This window comes from Aethalodelphis obliquidens, unplaced genomic scaffold (assembly GCF_003676395.1).
Source record: "Aethalodelphis obliquidens isolate GAN/ISIS:26980383/991018 unplaced genomic scaffold, ASM367639v1 scaffold9, whole genome shotgun sequence".
Classification (NCBI taxonomy): domain Eukaryota; kingdom Metazoa; phylum Chordata; class Mammalia; order Artiodactyla; family Delphinidae; genus Aethalodelphis; species Aethalodelphis obliquidens.
In genome coordinates, this window is record NW_020837953.1 from 45,206,640 (window position 1) to 45,225,459 (window position 18,820).

An 18,820-nucleotide genomic window follows, 5' to 3' on the forward strand; every position below is an offset into this window, starting at 1 on the left:
GTTGCTCTGTGGCATGTGGGATCCTTCCAGCCCAGGGCTCGAACCCGTGTCCCCCGCACTGGCAGGCAGACTCTCAACCACTGCGCCACCAGGGAAGCCCCAGAGAAGGCCTTTTTGAGAAAGTGACATGTGGATAAACAACTGAAGAGCTGAACAAAAAAGCCATGTGGACTTTAGCGTAGGAGAATTCTAGGCGAAGAAATAGCAAATAAAAAGGCCCCCACTAGGTACCATGCCTGGAATGTTCCAGGAACAGAGAGGAAGCCAGTATGGCTGGAGCAGAGGGCGCAAGAAGGGCAGTGAGAGAGGAGGGCAGGGCCGGGGCAGGGCCAGGTCACACATGGCCCCGGGTCGAGGTGAGGACTCTGACTTTCATTCTGAGCGAGGCCGGGAGCTAACAGAAAATGATGTGACCTGTCTTACGAGGGGTTCCTTTTCTATTCTGTTTTGTTTAAACTTGTTTATTTAACAGATCCCTAAAAATCTGTTTATCCAACCTGCCAAGAGCATGGCTAATAATATCTACCTATTTATGATTATGAATAATGATGATTATATGAGAAACACAACTGGGACTTAACAGCAGAGAGGCGCACTGCCAAGAACTAACCATTCAGAGTCGCCCGAGTCTGCTGGTTTGTGATAGTAACTATCCTGCTTGCTGTAAAAAATAACGCTGCTGTCATACAATGCTGTACTCATGCTTTAGTGGGAGCCAGTATGGCCCTACACTGAGAACAGACTGAGGTGAAGCAAGGGTAGGCATGGAGAGACCAGTCTGGAGCCCACTCCAGTAATCCAGGCAAGATATGCTAGTGCCTTGAACCTGGAGAGGTGGTGAGATGAGAAGAGATGGTGAGAATCGGGTCTGGTTCTAAATTTTGCTGATAGACCTAGAGCTGGGGTCGGCAAGCTACAGTCCACAGGCCACTCTTACCTATTTTTGTAAATACGGTTTTATTGGAACACAGCAATGATCATTAGTTTATATACTGCCTATGGCTGCTTTTGCACGGGGCAGAGAAGAATATTTGTGACAGAGACTGCACAGCCTGCAGAGCCAAAAATATTTACTATCTGGCCCTTTAGAGAAAGAGTGTGCTGACCCCCGATCTAGAATATGAGGTAGAAAGAAGAGAGAATGTTTTAGCCTTAAGTAACTAGAAAAAAAAAAGTTGTCATTTATTGAGAAGGGGTCCTAGGAAAAGACAAGACGTAAGGAAATATCAGGAGCTCAATTTTGGACGTGTTACCTGTGAGATGCGTAGTAGATGATGCGTGAGTCTGAGGTTCTAACGACAGGTCTGAGCTGGAGATATAAACTTAGGCATCATCAGATTAGAAATACCAACTAAACCCAGGAAGCTGGATAAAATCAATAAGAGAATAAGCATAGATGGAGAGGACAAGAGGTTAACTGAGTCCTGGAACCCTGACACTTCGAAGCCAGGGAAACGAAAAAGACTCATACAAAGAGCTAAGAAGGAACAGATGGAGACAGGACGAACACCAGGAGTGTGATGCTCCGGAGCGAACAGACACCTCAAGGAGAATAAGGCCAAATCCACAGTGGACGGGGCTGACAAGTCAGATCAGACAGTGACTCAGAGCGGACCACGGGAGGCCTCACCTGACGGGATTCGACGCAGCAGAGGTACAAGGACAGAAGGAGGAGACTGAGGACAGGCAACTCTTTCCAGAAGTTCTGTTGTGAAGGGGTGAGGGGATGTGGGGTGGAAGCTGGCAGGGTATATGAGATCAAGAGAGTTCCTTTCTATTTACTCCCAAGAGGGGAGAAGGAAGAGCATGCACAATGGCTGTTAAAAGAAAAAATAAAAGGTTTCCACTTGAGATGGAAAACCAGATGAAGCAGGAGAGAGACAGAAACTGTTGGAACAACGGCTCTGGGTAGGTGAGAGGAGATGGGATCCGCGGCGCAGCCTGCAGTTAGGGCAGGGACAGCTCAAGCCCAACAAGAACTGGCCACACATTCGAGTAGGTGGGTGGAGGCATGATCGAAGCTTAAGGAGGTAAGTTCCCTTCATTTTGACCATTAGTTTAATCTTGCATTTTCAGATTATTTTATCTTAAAAAAAAAGCATCAACCAAACTCATGAAATCAACAGAACCAAATTTAGTCTTAATCTCCTTGCCATCAGAGATAAAGACCTGACCCTGTTTGAAAAAAAAGATGAAAGCTGGGCTTCCCTGGTAGTGCAGTGGTTGAGAGTCCGCCTGCCGATGCAGGGGACACGGGTTCGTGCCCCTGTCTGGGAGGATCCCACATGCTGCGGAGCGGCTGGGCCCGTGAGCCGTGGCCGCTGAGCCTGCGCGTCCGGAGCCTGTGCTCCACAACGGGAGAGGCCACAACAGCGAGAGGCCCGCGTACCGCAAAAAAAAAAAAAAAAAAAGATGAAAGCTATAGAAAGGAAAACAAGTAGCTTCAACAGATCACTATCAAAATGAATAGACATTAACAAAACACACTCTAATGATCTTAATCTTTAAACTACTACTTGCAGGATTTTAAAAGGTTGCTGTTCAATTCAGCAATTGTTCAATTCATTTTATGTTGCTGTGGAAACACCACAACTGTTAAGCGTTAAGAGCAAGCTTACAGTTGTGGGAACTATAAATGTGTCCCAGGTGTGAAGGCAAGGCTTACCTGATGCACCTATGGGGGAGGTAGCTGGGGTCATGTTGTGGACATTGAGACCAAGACTCTGGGACGGGCCTGGGGCTGAGGCTGCTACAGGAGGCCCCGGAGGGCTCTCCCTCTGGGGAGAGGTGAGCGGGGTGTTTGGCTGGGAGGTCTGTCCACCAGCAAGTCGTGCCAGGCGCCTCCGTCGGATCTACAATGAGAGCGAAAGGGCATTTCACAACTGAACAGCAGAAACACAATTCTGCCAAAGAACAACAACGTTAATGTTATCAAGAAGCATACTAGAACTTGACAACTAAATACGCCTTGAGAAAAAAGCACTCATTCGAGACAAGTGATAACTCTGTGTACCAGTATTTTTATAAGCTACCACCTCACATTTTAAAAACTGAATCTTTTTTTTTTTTTTTGGCCACACCACACAGCTTGTGGGATCTTAGTTCCCTGATCAGGGACTGAACCCAGGCCCTCGGCAGTGAGAGCTCGGAGTCCTAACCACTGGACCACCAGGGAAGTCCCTAAAACCTGCATTGTAATCACCTTACCACCTCTGTTTACTGAATCTTCTTGAGTGACACTGTGAATTTGTAATAAGCATACAACACTTTTAAACACACTAAAGCTTGTTGTTATTGTAATAAAACTATATAAATTTGGTCATATTAATAGGTAGGATATGAAATAAATATAAGTCACTGAAACAGTGAAATTAACAAAAGTTATATTAGGACAAATTTTACTCTCACTTTCAAGAACAAAATGATTAGATTTTTCTTACTTAATTTCAATAAAAACATAATCAACAACTTCCTCCTTATAATGACATCTCAGAGTTATGAAGTGATTACAAATATGTACCACAAAATCCCGGTGGATCACAGAAATGTTTTCCCCACATTTTGATAGTCACTAATTCATAACCAGGCAAAAAACTGAGCACCTGCCCTACCAGGTAGTGGGCATACGCAGCAATTACGATAAGGCTTCTGGCTCTAAGTAGGCATCAAAGAAGCAAACCAACTAGGTTGCTCACACTCTTTCCATTACGAATAAGTTAGATGAAAAAGTTAAATTACGACAAATGCTAACGGGGACGGACCTCATCTGAACTAAGAACCTATTTGCCATATTCTAACATTGTTGGAAATCTGCTCCTTCTATTGTTCAGACAAGAACATCCTGATTCTTGACCCCAAAGTTCAGAAGCCCCTCCCTGTGCCCCTGCTGTAAATACATCTATCGATGAATTTATACAAAATCCTGAAGTTGTTTGGTCACAAAAAAAAAACTTGTATAAATTATTTACTATTGTGATTAGATCTACACAAAGTTGTCTTTTCACTGTCTGTGTTTTGTTAACGTGAAATTAAATTGTAGTTATAAGTAAAAGTTGGCTGCCTAGGGAACAATAACTGTATATTCAGTTTAACAGAAATAAAAGAATATGTGTCTTAAAAAAAAACAAAACACCTCACTGAAAGAAGCTAACAAGTCGTTCTCTCAGGAATACTTCACTGGGGGGGTGGGGGGGTGGGGGAGGGGGACGGACCAGAAACACCACCCCCAACCTGTTCCCAACGCAATTATCAAGCCAGAGACCCAGGGTCTGTGTTCCCAGCTTCTCTGCTGCCCTTCACCTCCTCAAACATAGACAATTTACCACCAAGTCCTGTTCCTTCTGCTGGAGTACACCCTCCCCGCTCAGCTCCTCTGCCACCCCCCTCTCTCACCAGGACCTCTGCAAAAGCTTCCTAATGGATACGCCTGGGTCCACTCTGGCCTAGTGAGGGCAGAGGCCCCATCTGCCTTTCTTTAAACACTTTCAAAGCTTTAGATTTCTGAAATGCAAATCAAAACCACAATGAGCTAATACCTCACACCCATTAGGATGGCTACTATCAAAAAAACAATCAAAAACCCATAAAATAACAACTATTAGCAAGGGTGTAGAGAAACTGGAACCCCTGTACACTGTTGTTGGGAATGTAAAATGGTGCAGCGGCTACGGAAAACAGTATGGCAGTTCCTTAAGAAATTAAACATAGAATTACCATATGATCCAGTAATTCCATTCATAGGTATATACCCAAAAGACCTGAAAGCAGGGACTCAAACATGTATTTGTTTACCCATGTTCATAGTAAAATTATTTCCAAAAGCCAAAAGGTGGAAGCAACCCAAATGTCTATTAATAGATAAATAAAATGTGCTCTAAACATAAATGGAATATTATTCAACCTTAAAAAGGAAATTCTGACTGCAACACAATGAGCCCCAAGCACTTTATGCTAAGTGAAATAAGGCAGTCACAAAAAGACAAATACTGTATGATTCCACTTACATGAGGCACCTAGACTAGCCAAATTTCATAGAGGCAGAAAGTAGAATGGTGGTTGCCAAGAGCTAGGGAGATTTTTTTTTTAATCTAAGTATAGAATAAAATCACCGAGATTCCTCTGCAACCCATTCCCCACACAGCAATCACAGTAATTCTTTAAAAACACAAATCACGAGGCTTCCCTGGTGGTGCAGTGGTGACGAATCCGCCTGTCAATGCAGGCGACATGGGTTCGAGCCCTGGTCCGGGAAGATCCTACGTGCTGCGGAGCAACTAAGCCCGTGCACCACAACTACTGAGCCTGCGCTCTAGAGCCCACAGCCACAACTACTGAAGCCTGCGTGCCACAACTACTGAAGCCCGCGCACCTAGAGCCTGTGCTCCACAACAAGAGAAGCCACCGCAATGAGAAGCCCATGCACCGCAGGGAAGAGCAGCCCCCACTCGCCGCAACTAGAGAGAGCCTGCGCACAGCAACAAAGACCTAACATAGCCAAAAATAAATAAATAAATAAATAAATAAATAAAAAGAAAAACCAGACATGAAAAAGCAAACACTGCATGATTCCATTTTGATAAATTTCAAAAACAAGAAAAACTAAACTGTAACATTAGTCAGGATAGTGGTTACCTTTGGCAGGGGGTGTGGGGGTACAGGGAGGATGGCTGGGGGAGGCATGAGCGGGTGTCTCCGGTGCTGGTAATGGTCTTTTGTCTTTTTTAACGAGATGCTAGTTTCACAGGTGTGTCCGCCCTGTGACAATTCATTGGGTTGTATACTTACAACTGTGGGTAGTGAGTTCACGGGTGTTCATCATATTACTCTTCATAACTTATACGTTAAATATAGTCTTTTAAATGTTTCAAATAGGATATAATTTTTAAAAATAAATCCTACTTATCCCTCAAGGCCCACTGGAAATGCTACAGTCTTTATGAGGATTCTCCATTTTTTTTAATTTAGTGTAAATTAAAATACCTTACACAAACACTGTGCTTACTACCTGATACTGAAATTAAGGCAGTATTTTCATTTTAAAATGTGTTTGTGTATACACACCAATACAACAGAAGAGACTTTAAATTTTCAAGGAAACCAGCATTTGGGGATTTGCTAGAAGTTAAGTTTCATTACTTTAGAGGCAGCTAAACTTAAGAGCCCGTGCTTGACTTGAAATTCAAATGCAACCTTTACTACTAACTCACTACCTAAGTGGGTTCAAGACAAGTCGCCTGACCTCTCTGGGCTTCCAGTTCCAAATCTGTACAATGGGGATAAACAGTGCCTTCCTCAGAGAATTGTGAGAAAACTACCACTTTGCCCTGTTCTCTAATTCATTTTATGTTCACGGCTCTTAACTGACCTACTACATATGTGATGTTTCTTTTTTTTTTTTAATTAATTAATTAATTTATTTTTTAGCTGCATTGGGTCTTCGTTGCTGTGTGTTGTTGGGCTTTCTCTAGTTGCGGTGAGAGGGTGCTACTCTTCATTGAGGCGCGCGGGCTTCTCATTGCAGTGACTTCTCTTTTTGCGGAGCATGGGCTCTAGGCACGTGGGATTCAGTAGCTGTGACACGCGGGCTCAGTAGTTGTGCCTCATGGGCTCTAGAGCGCAGGCTCAGTAGTCGGGGCGCATGGGCTTAGTTGCTCCGCGGCATGTGAGATCTTCCCAGACCAGGGCTCGAACCCGTGCCCCCTGCACTGGCAGGAGGATTCTTAACCACTGCGCCACCAGGAAAGCCCTGTGATGTTCCTTTGTGTATTGCTTGTTCACCATCCCCCTACTTTAAGTTTCTTCAGGCCCGGGCTTTTCTCAGTTTTTTCTCTGATGGCTCATCTGTGCCTAGAAGAGTGCCTGGCACATAGTAGGTGCTCTTTAAATATGTGCTGAATGAATTAAAGAATAAATGAAAACTATCAGAAAATGCATTGCACGTAAAATTTACTGTTTAGGGAATGATAATATTACCTTTGAAAAAGCACACACATTCAAAAGCACACATTGCTTTTGAAAAAAATATGAAGCCACTTTAAATCTGGGTGCCAGGCTTCCCTGGTGGCGCAGTGGTTGAGGGTCCGCCTGCCGATGCAGGGGACACGGGTTCGTGCCCCGTCCGGGAAGATCCCACATGCCGCAGAGCAGCTGGGCCTGTGGGCCATGGCCGCTGAGCCTGCGTGTCCGGAGCCTGTGCTCCGCAACGGGAGAGGCCACAGCGGTGAGAGGCCCGCGTACCGCGAAAAAAAAAAAAAAAATACTGGGTGCCAAGTTCAGCCTGAGATGTTACATTCAGATGTCCTCCTCAGTGATATAAACATAGAATAAATGTCCTGACTCACTGTAATACGGGCTTGAAGGAAATTTCCCAAGAAGAAAGATTTCCACCGTGCTGGGATTCCCTAATCCCTCCCCACCACCATTCCACAAACACAGGTTTAAAAAAAAGAATAAGAATCAAGACTTTGTGAAATATACTGTGGACCAGGAAGGGAGATGGAGGAGTGGAGTAAGGAAAAGAGACAGGTCCACGCATAACATGAGCTGGTAGGAGGAGACTGGCAGAACCTGTCCTGACCCCCCATCTTAAAAACCTGCTGGGAAGGGAAGAAACAGCCATGGATGGGGCAGTGCTCTGGGCGGCCCCACTGCAATGCTCTCAGTAGAAGACAGTGCCCTTCAGTGGACTGACCACTTTCCACCATGGTGGTGGCTCTGAACTGGCCTAGCAGCCTGAGGACCCTGGGAATTTCTGGACTGGAGACTCTCAAGAGAATGGCTTTGAGCAATCGCAGGTATGAAGACCTACCTAATTAATTTGACTATTAAGAGACGTGACCTCACTTTCATCACAAGCAAAACGTATGAGACACAAACTAAAAATAGTCCCAACACACCAAAGTATTATTAAACGTTTTCCTCTTTGCCTACTCTATACGTAAGCAGGTAAGACCAGTAGAATGTCTTTTAAGTTAAGCGGAAGTCCTTTTTAAAAGAACTGTCTTCCTAGATGTCACAGAGAGTAAAAAACCAAGAGCATAAAAAAGGAACTTCCAATTCCTCAACTTACGACCTAACCACAACTCAAACCCAAACATACTGATCATGAAATCTCATTCCTAGAGTTTTTCTTGTCTTGACTGTTTCAGTTCGTATTTCACAAATGACATTAAAATAGGGGTTTCCCGGGAATTCCCTGACGGTCCAATGGTTAGGACTCAGTGCTTTCACTGCTGTGGGCCTGGGTTCCACTGCAGGGGGCACAGGTTCAATCCTTGGTCGGGGAACTAAGATCCTGCAAGCCACATGGTACAGCCGAAAAAATAATAATAATAGAATTTAAAAAGGATAAAAAATAAATAAAATAGAGGTTTCCCTGGAATTGTTTTATCTTGATGCAGCATTTCCTACCCTCACGTTTCTGACTAACTAAAAATAGATTCAAAACAGCCTCTGTTCAAAACAGCAAGGGCCACTGTGGTGACATGAGGCAGAAGCTAAGACAGGATGGGCCAAACTGATCCTCCTATTTTTAGCGTTTGTGTGGGGAAAAATAAATCCAAAAGGCACTGTTTTAAATTTAGTAAACAGTCATTCTACAAAAGCATCTTACTTTTCCAAATTATTAAATTCTAAAATATTAAATTCTAACATAAAGAAAAACATTTTCAAATATTTACTCTTTGGGATGGTGTCCTTCTAGAGATATCTCCTGTTTTGATTATTATTATAGGTTTTATTTTCTTTTTTAATAGCTGGTCATATCTAAAAGTTATTAAAGGCTATGACAATTTCACAATATGCCTATATCTAAGCCCAACAATATATCTCAAAGTAAATACATTCAAATCTGAACACCACAGCTCTGAGATCTAAAATTCACAAGTTTCCTTTTTAAAATTCACAATTTTAAATTAATTTTCACTTAAAGCTCCAAAAGTCTTGTCACTTAAATCCCCCCCATTTAAAAAGAATATATTAAACTCAGTCTATCACTGTCACCCTATATACATGAGGCCAAAAATATGAAAAAATGCTTTTTCTTTAAATCCTAACATTATAGCAAGAAGTGACAAGAGTTTAAGTCAAAGATTTCAACTGAACACAAGTACATGTCTCCTTACTTCTCAATACAATCCTATAATCTCCTCTCCTGAAAAGAGGAAGTGAATACGGCACTCAGATAATAAAGTTTTCTAGGTTAGTCACTGACGATTATTGATACTTTGGGAGGCTGCTGCAAACTCTAAGACAAAAAAAAATTAACATTAATATGATTAACACTTACCAAACCCTTATCATGTCTCAAATGCTGGTTCTAAGGGCTTCACGTATATAAACTTAGTTAATAATCCAAAGAGACGGTACATTTATTTTCCCATTTTATAGATGAGAAAGCTGAACTCAGAGAGGCTAAGTGACTTGCTCAAGGTCACACAGCTAGAAAGCCAAAGAGCAGCCACTCTAACTCCAGAGGGTACAGCCTTACCCAAACCCCATTGATCTTTTACAGAAGAAAACCCCCTCTGAAGCTGCAGTGTCTTGCAGATGGAGGCAGCCTTACTTCCCTGATGACACAGTGCTTGTGCACTATCAGTTACAAATAAAGGAATTTATGCATAGAATGTTGGTATTTCAGATAATGTATTTATATTCTAACAACATTAGAATATTAGAAATCTCCCTCTTTGATGACTGTGTATTCTGAAACAAAGAATATTTCCATTTTCTTGTTTAAAATATATAGAGTATCGATAAATAAAACAGGAAAAAAATGACACTTTATGAACATAATCTTGCCCCCCAAATTCAGTCCTTTGTTGGTTTTTTTGTCTACTTTGCACCAGTCACGGTAGCAGGCACTAAAAGTAAGACAACACTGGGGTCATAAGCTCTATCCTTAAGGACTTCCAGATCCACTGTGGAAAGACGTAGAAGAAAATCAACAATTATGATACAGCAAAATAAGGTCTGCACAAGATATAATGAGAGTAGAAAAGACACAAAGGAGAAGAGTGCAACTCTTCTCCTTTGATAATGGATGTCTGGGGCATCCATTATCACTTCATAGGGAGGTTACACATACACACATACATATGTAATACATACATACGGAGCTTAGTCATGCCATATATATATATATTTTTTTTTTTTTTTTTTTGCGGTATGCGGGCCTCTCACTGTTGTGGCCTCTCCCGTTGCAGAGCACAGGCTCCGGACGCACAGGCTCAGTGGCTATGGCTCACGGGCCCAGCCGCTCCGTGGCATGTGGGATCCTCCCAGACCGGGGAACAAACCCGTGTCCCCTGCATCGGCAGGCGGACTCTCAACCACTGCGCCACCAGGGAAGCCCAGTCATGCCATATCTTTTAAAGAAAACAATGTGTTTCCTATTCAGATATCTCCTGCTCTTAAAAGAAGGTATATTTTTATGTTATATGTATTTTACCACAGTATTTTTTTAATTGAATTGAAAAAGCAGGTTGCAAAAGGGCACACACTGTGATTCCATTTGGGTATACTTATATTACAATAGGTATTAGTGCAAATGAAAATGGCAATGATACATAATAAATTTCTATTTTTGCCCGTCTTCCTTCTCCTTTCACACAATTTCTGATGAAGAGAATGAAACTATTATCTCCTACTATGCCTATAAAATCTGAAAACATTCAGATGCAAGGGCTGTTCTGCTCCAAATCGTCCTCACTCCAAGGACCCAGGATGACAAAGTAGCCTCTGCAGGGAACACTCCCACTTGTCAAGGCAACGGGAGAGGAGCGTGCACACTCGGTGCCGGCCCAGAAGGGACCTATTCGTTTCTGCTCACATCTCATTGGCCAAAACAAGTCACATGGCCACACCTGCAGCCAGTGGGGCTGAGAAACATAACCTTCCGCCAGGAAGGGGCAGGGAGTATCTTGACAATAAAACAGTCTAGTGCAGCAGAGGCTCTTTTTCCTTCAGCACACACGCTGTCCAGGTGTTAGGGGTCACTTCCTGTACTGCTGCCTCTTTCTCCCTAGCACACTCCTCTCTAAGACAACTGCCCAGCATCCCCTCCTCAGGTCTTTGCTCAAATGCTACCTTCTTCGTGAGGCCTTCCCTGGCCACCTCCTGTCCCCCATCTCTGCTTTATGGTTCTCTGTACTTTCAAACAGTTCGGTCAAAACCAACATGTATGTTTACGTATGTATGTTTACATGCACACACACACACTTACATACTAAGTGAATACGGAACAAGGCAACGCAAACACACGATGAATCCATCCAGGTGACTCGATCAATCTTTCTGCAGATTTGAACATTTTCAGAATAAAAACTTGAGAGAAAAATTATACCTACCAGCCCACCCGGCTTGGCTTTTCTCTAGCTGTGTTCAGCTGCACACAGTAGGCATGAAGTGGGAGCAGCCAGGGTTGCCCATGAGTATGAGACAGTGAGACAGAGGGAAGGTAATGCACAGTGTGTACAAGGCGCGATGACAATGAAGCACAAACCCAAGACAAAGGAAGCCCTGGCAGTGTTCTGATTCCAGGTTCCAGTTCCTTCCCGTGACCCAGCTATCTTGCTGTCCCTGGGCTCAGAAGCAGGACCCCTATATCCTTAAAATAAATCCTATTTTTGCTTAAGCTGGATAAGCTGCTGTATTACTTACTGTGTACGTGTTTATAAATACTCAATTCCCCAAAGACATGATCAATAGTTTGTGCACAGAATAACACCTGGCTTTTTTCACTATTAGGTTTTCAGGACTCAAAATCACTTTCGCTAACTATAGTAAGTCATTTCTGAATCAGCCCGAAGAGTAATCTTGAAAGTCAAGCAACATACAAATTCTACAACATAACACGCTGTGCACGTTACCTGACTAGAGTTTCTTCCTCAGGACAGGTAGGACTCAGCAAGCAAAGGGACACGGGAGCACTGGCAACGGTGGGGAGGCTTTGTGAGAACACACAGTGTTTAGGGAATTCTGGGCTGCTTGTTAAAGATGCGTGTGAATGGCCAAAGCAAGACACAAGGCAGGAAAGACAGGCTGGGGCAAGCCCATGGTGAGCTCTGAATACCATCCTAAGGCTGAACTTTTTCATGACGTCAAGGAAGAGATTTTGAAGAAGTGACTGGGTCAGATTTATCTTTTAAAACACATCACTCTAGTTACCATGTGGAGAATGGACTAAGGCAGGACAAAGCAAGCCTGGGCAAGGGGGACGTTGCAAGCGACAGTTCCAGGGATATTTAATGTGTATAATCAACAGAACTCGGTCATTATTTTGGAAGTGAGATATGAGGAAGGGTGGAGAGTCTAGGTTTCGGGCCAGGATACCCAAGTGGATGGTAAAATTCCTAAAACTGAGAATACAGAGGGAGGGGTTTTTACGAAGAGAAGATGAGTCATGATTAGACTACTGGGTATGAGATGCCTGTAAGAATATCTAAACAGAAATGCCCTACAGGCAGCTGACATTTGTTTTATTTATGGTTATCATTTCCTTGTTCTAACAAGGATTGAAAATGATTAACAAAAAAACCACATAAAATACATTTTTAATTTAACTTAATTAAGTTAAAATCAAACATTGATAGATAAGGAAACTAGGACAGAAATAAGATGATGACAGAAAAAATCAGATAAAGCCAGAAGGGAGATTAGTACACATTATGCCTGTAGTTTACCAACACAGTATGTGAGTGACAACACATATCACATACTCAGTATCGGCAGATGCTAATGCCAAAATATGACTCAGAGGAAGCAATCCAGTTTAGAGTGGCCCCAATGAGGAAGGAGGGCCTTGCCCCACGTTTGTGGCCTGGCTTGATTTTAGGATAGACTTCAGAGTACTAAGGGCACGGATTCAAAATCTGAGGGTCACGAGGATCTCCAGTTTTCATAAGATTTGTAAAGAGGTTCCTGACTCAGAACAGATTAAAAATCACTTTCGCAGGGAATGAATGGGCTGCATATCCTTCACTCGATCCCCCATAAACATGTGCCCTCAACAGATCTCCTAGTGAGCACTGAGCTGAAGCAAGTTTTAGTGGCCCTCCAGTGATACCCCAAAGCAGAGCCGTGTGTAGAAGTATAGCTGCTGAGAAGACACGCACCCTCACTGTCTGCCAGGCTGGGGCAGCTGGAGATCTGGGTCCAGATCGCAGGCAGGAGATACGAACTTGCAAGTCATCAGTACCAACACTTACACGGCAGATAACTCTAGGTACCAAGAGCAGAAATTTGCTATCTAGTTCACATCCATCTCCTGAGGACTGCAGAATCGAGCATGGACCACAGGAGCATTAAATAAGTACCTGGAGAATAAATAAGTGAAGGCCCAGTAAAAGGGTATTCATTCGTGCATGCATTCATTCATTCAACAGATATACCTTGAAGGTCGGGAATGAAGGGATTCGAGAGTAGAATCCTGAGAAACATCATCATTTAAGGTATACAGGAAAGAGCAGTCTGTGATGGAGACAGAAAAGAAGTCAAGAAAAGCTGTATCCCCATGATATCCAAAGGAAGAGACTTTGAAAAGAAGTGGTCACCATGGTCAAAATCCAAAGAGAGGTTAAATAACACATTCTGAAAAGTGCCAAGGGATTTGTCAATCAGGTGGTCTCAGCAAGAGCAATCTAAGTGGAAAGATGAAGGAAAAAGCCTCCCCAAAAAGCACAGGAAAGGAGGGGGGACTGAAAAATGAGTGGGGATAAGAGATCTACCCTTGTAAGAGCCTAGTCTGTGAAAGCAGAGCCAAGGGATCAAGTGACGGCAAGAGGGGAATGCAGGGCTAGAGGTGGCATCTTGTTTTTCGAACCAGAGTGAACTGGACATTTTATTAATCGAAACTTGTAATGTTCAAGAGGGAGGACGCTAGATAGAGCAGAGGTACAAAGGTAGGAAACAGCAGAGTATGCGAAGTATATACACACTGAGAAAATCTGGGAAGGCAATCCCCCTGCCAAATTAACAATGGTTCTCTCTGGATAACAGGTTTACAGGTAATTCTTGCTTTTCCCTTTATTCCTGATTATGGAAGTCTTCGACAATGAATCATGCAGAATTCAGTGAATCTATACTACTGAATTTATAATCAGAAAAAAATAATTTTAAACGAAGAGGGTAGGTTAGAAAAATTTCTAAAATCAATTTCCAAAAATCTATGACTCTAGAGGGAGAAAAAAAAATGTTAGAAGGTTTAGTTGTGGGGGGAAAATACCTAACCTAGAAAAAATAGTGGAATAGTGGAAGAAAGTATATACACCAAAATGTAAACTACAGGTACCCCTGGATGGTGAGATTCTGAACAAAGATTTTGCTTCTACTTTCTGTTTCCTATTTTTACTTTTGCCTCATAATACAATGAACCTAAAGTACATTTAATTGTAGAATCTGCAGTTCTCTACCCTTCCTTTAATGGCAAGTCATAAAAGGGAGGTAACAGAAGAAAGGAACAGACAGCTGGCCGCATTCCTGTGACTGTGCACTGTAAGTTGTAACACATGAATTTAACAGCTCAACGAGCCCAGATCCCATACTCCAAATAAAGGACCAAGCCCTCCTATCAGCTGAAACCTGCCAAAGGACACACAAAGCACAGCAGAGAGAGACAACAGTAGACCAGTCATGTCACCTCTGCAATCTGTCTTCCAATCATTTTCTGCTTCTCTTTCCAGATTACCCACCCAACTCAATAAATGTTTACTCAAAGCTACAAGAAGCCTGCTTTCTCTACTGCATTTCCTCTCCAAAGGATATGATGACCACGTTCACGACTGACTCCCAGATTAAAACCTTAAAGCATCAGTGCTTTTCCCCAACACTCCTCCCCAGCCCAAACGTGTCACACACAGCAGGGGGACCATGGATCCCAGCAGTGCACTCCAGGTGCTCCTGTCTAATTTTAACAGAGCCCCTTCCACTCTCGGAAGAGTCCTGGTTTGGACACAACCATTTCGTGGTCACTTGCTATCTGTCTCATTGTCCTGCGTTCAGCACCCCTGGGCTGGTGCCCCCTCTGTTCCAGCGCCTGTCTTTACCCACATCCACTCAGTTGCCTGCCAGGTTCCCCTTCCCTTCCCTGCGAAAGGAATGCAGACAAGGTAAGTTATCCGACTTCCTCCATGAGTACTTTTCTAGTTGAGTAAATCTCTCAAAAATAAAGTACAAAATTCTTACAGAGGCCAAGTTCCAGCAGTTGCTGGCAAAACACACAATTTTCAAACTAACTGTCTTTTGAACTCTACTACCCTGGCTGCTTTACCATAGGACACTCACACCTACGTAACTAGTCTAACCACCAACCCCACAGTCTGGCTCACGATAAAGAAATGATTTTATTGTCATTAGAAAAGAGACTATAAACTGTTTTGTCTCAGGGAGAAAAAAGGTTTGACCCTTAGTAATTCTCCAATGCCAGGCAGTGATTACAGGGTTTTTCATTACATGGAGTTTTATAAAGTCCAACAAAAATGACTGATGTCAATACTTTCTGCATCTGATCAATAGTATGGAGAACCCTGGGTATGTGTTAGGTATGTGCCTAAGCACATTCTGCCAGAGGGAGAGGGCTAAGAACCAAAGGCATAAGCTGCCTGATCATCCAAAGTACCTTCTTGAGTCACCCTGTAACACTGAAAATATTAGTTAATAGTATTACTTCAAATTAAAATAATAAACGGCTTATAACAATACTTATTCTAGACTCTTCATCAACATTTGATATTAGAGCAATTTTTTTAAAAAAGCATTCCGCTTGAAAGTAAAACAAGGGGGAAAAAAAGAGGAAGTAAAACAAGAGACCGAGCGCAGTGGGTGAGCGATTGCTGCGCCAGGTGCCGTCTTCACAGCCTTCAACGGGACGGACGAGCTCTCCTGGGGCCAGGTCTGGGTCAAAATCCCAGCTGTACCCATTTCCAGCTGTGTTACCTCTCTGGGTCTTGGTTTCCCCATTTGGAAGCAGGTGATGATATAAATATCACTCATCTTGCAGGACAGTCATCAGAGATTAAGGTAACGCAACACATTACCTGGGCTGGTCTCTCTTTATGGGCGTATGGCCTACCTCCCCGCGGCGCCGCACAAGGAGAGCAGGGACCTGGCCTATCGTGCTCACCGCCACAGCCCAAGCAACGACAGCAATGCCTACAGCAGAGAGCACTCGGTAGATATCTGCTGAACAAACCAAGCGCCCACCTGACACACAGTAAACAGTCATTGTTTTTTTGTAGCTTCAGCCTCCAGGTTTCCACCATCCTTTTGCTCAGTCCACCTCCCTTTTAGGCTCAGACGCTGTTTTCCTTTGGCTCAGGGCTCTGTTTCACCCAAACGGTATGAATAAACAGCATAGCTATATCAGATCTGTGAAAAACATCGGATCTATTAGCCGACTGTGAAACGAGGAGAAACCACTAGAATCAAGAGCCTAACATTATAGAGCAGAGAAACAGCCTGAGGGTAGGATCATTTTAACTAGATCTGATTTTTAAAAAATGATTCTTACAGGGCTTCCCTGGTGGCCCTTAAATAGACGAGAAGAGCCTACAGACCAAGTAGCAGCTACTTCTGACACTCTCTCACAGAATGGTTCCTGGTCACTTAAGAATGACCGAGTGAAACAGGCAGTATTAGACATTTTAAAGAATTTCCTGAAGCCCAGCTATGAGGAAAGAGTTTTTAAATTGACTCACAAAATAATTATTGCTGAAACAAAAGTGTAAATTCTTCTGGGGCAGGGTTCGTGCGTTTTCTCTAATCTCTACCAAAGTTCTACATTCACACCAACTCTGAACACTCCAACGTCAATATTCTAGCAGATCTATATAGCAGGGCTGGGGAAAGTGGGCTCTTTCAGAGGGAGAAAACACTGACTTCTGGCCATTTCCTGTCCATATATATATATATTTTTTTGCGGTACGCGGGCCTCTCACTGTTGTGGCCTCTCCCGTTGCGGAGCACAGGCTCTGGACGCACAGGCTCAGCGGCCATGGCTCATGGGCCCAGCCGTTCCGCAGCATGTGGGATCCTCCCGGGCCGGGGCACGAACCCGTGTTCCCTGCATCAGCAGGTGGACTCTCAACCACTGCGCCACCAGGGAAGCCCCATCATAATCTTGATATGAATAAAGGTTTCCTTCCTAACATGGATCATTAATGTTTAAGTTCCTCCTACAGGTTAAGCATCATCCCAAATGCCACTCAGCCCTTTTTAAAAACAGAAATGGCAATACTTTCATATAAATATCTCGTCCCAGTACGGGTCAATGTGCTTTGTTACCTGTCCACATTAACATCAAGAAAGACAAAGAGGGACTTCCCAAAAAGTCCGTGCTCCGCAACGAGAGAAGCCACCACAATGAGAAGCCCGCACACCGCAACAAAGAGTAGCCCCCGCTTGCCACAACTAGAGAAAGCCCACACACAGCAACGAAGACCCAATGCAGCCAAAATTAAATAAACAAATTTAATTTTAAAAAACTTACCAAAAAAAAAGACTAAGAGGTGTCTAATGGGACACTTTCACAAGCATATTTTCCACTTGGCATTCACTAAAATTCTCCCACTCACAAGCCATTCTAATCATAACATCTCAAGGCAAAAGACTGCTTTATCCGCATTTCCCTAGACCAGAAATCACCAAACTATTCGAGTGTGAGGACATTTATACAAAGTAAAAAAGAACAAACACACAAAAGCCCCTGCAGATGACCAACCCATCTGCCCCAAGTTGGCCTTGAAAGAAAAAAATTGGGCACTCCTGTGATGAAACTCCACGGAAATTATGTCTGGTCTGTATTTATCATAACTAAAAGGTTAACTAACATAAAAGTGGAAAGCTAATTAATTAATTAATGTTCACCAAACATAAACATATATATGCTGTCATACGGTAGCATCCTAAAACAAAAATGTCGTAAATGACACTCTAAACATCTACTCTACATAACTGATGTTCAAAGCTCAAAGGGGCTATACATTTTTTTCTCTGTGTAGATTGAATGTTAACATTTTTTAACTGGCCCACAAAATAATTATTGCTGAAACCGAAGTGTAAATTCCTCTGGGAGATCTATATACAGTAAGGTAAAAAGGTTTTGCTATTGCTTTTTAGCATTTAAAATTTTTCCTTCATCTTGCCTCAAAATTTTTTTTAATTAATTAACTAATTAATTTAAAAAAAATAAAAGCGACTTCCCTGGCAGTCCAGTGGTTAAGACTCCACACTTCCACTGCAGGGGACACAGGTTCGATTCCTGGTTGGGGAACTAAAATCCCGCATGCGCATGGCGTGGCCAAAAAAAAAAAAACTTTACTACCTGCTTTTTTCTAAATATTCATATCCCTCAATAGCCTAAACAGGATAATTTTATGGGTAAATTAAATCACACATATAAAAATTTCTACTCAGTAGATTATAAAGGTTGCTAGATATTTTTTAATTTTCCACCAATTTTCATTTCCCTCTCAGAAATAAGTTTTTCCCACTAGGGCATTCATATATACAGAATTTTTCCATCTCTAACATTAAATGTACTTTATTATTTTTGAAAATGAGAAATCTGTATATGATTATTTTGGGTCAATCATAATACCTGATTGGCCAGCACAAAGAAGTATTTACAGATAAGCACCAATAATATAGAAAACTAGCTGTTGGATAACACTTTTTAATCAAAAATTTTTTAAATTTTAAAACACGAGTTATAGTTTTAAATACAACAATCCATAATTCATGAAAACAAGTGTTTATACTATAAAAATATGACCAATGTATTTGATAAAATACAAAAGAGGTTTCATTGAGATTGGAGAAATAAGAT

General features: G+C 42.5%; 1 protein-coding gene across 2 annotated transcripts in view; it reads right to left on the minus strand.

Moving 5' to 3' along the window:
• Positions 1 to 18,820, minus strand: part of UBE4B (ubiquitination factor E4B) — a 111,562-nt gene that overhangs the window by 79,549 nt on the left and 13,193 nt on the right. For both annotated transcript variants that reach the window (XM_027110246.1, XM_027110248.1), the window contains exon 2: positions 2,666 to 2,852. In XM_027110246.1, the coding sequence (XP_026966047.1) occupies positions 2,666 to 2,852 (187 nt within the window). The remainder of the gene's footprint in view (positions 1 to 2,665; positions 2,853 to 18,820) is intronic.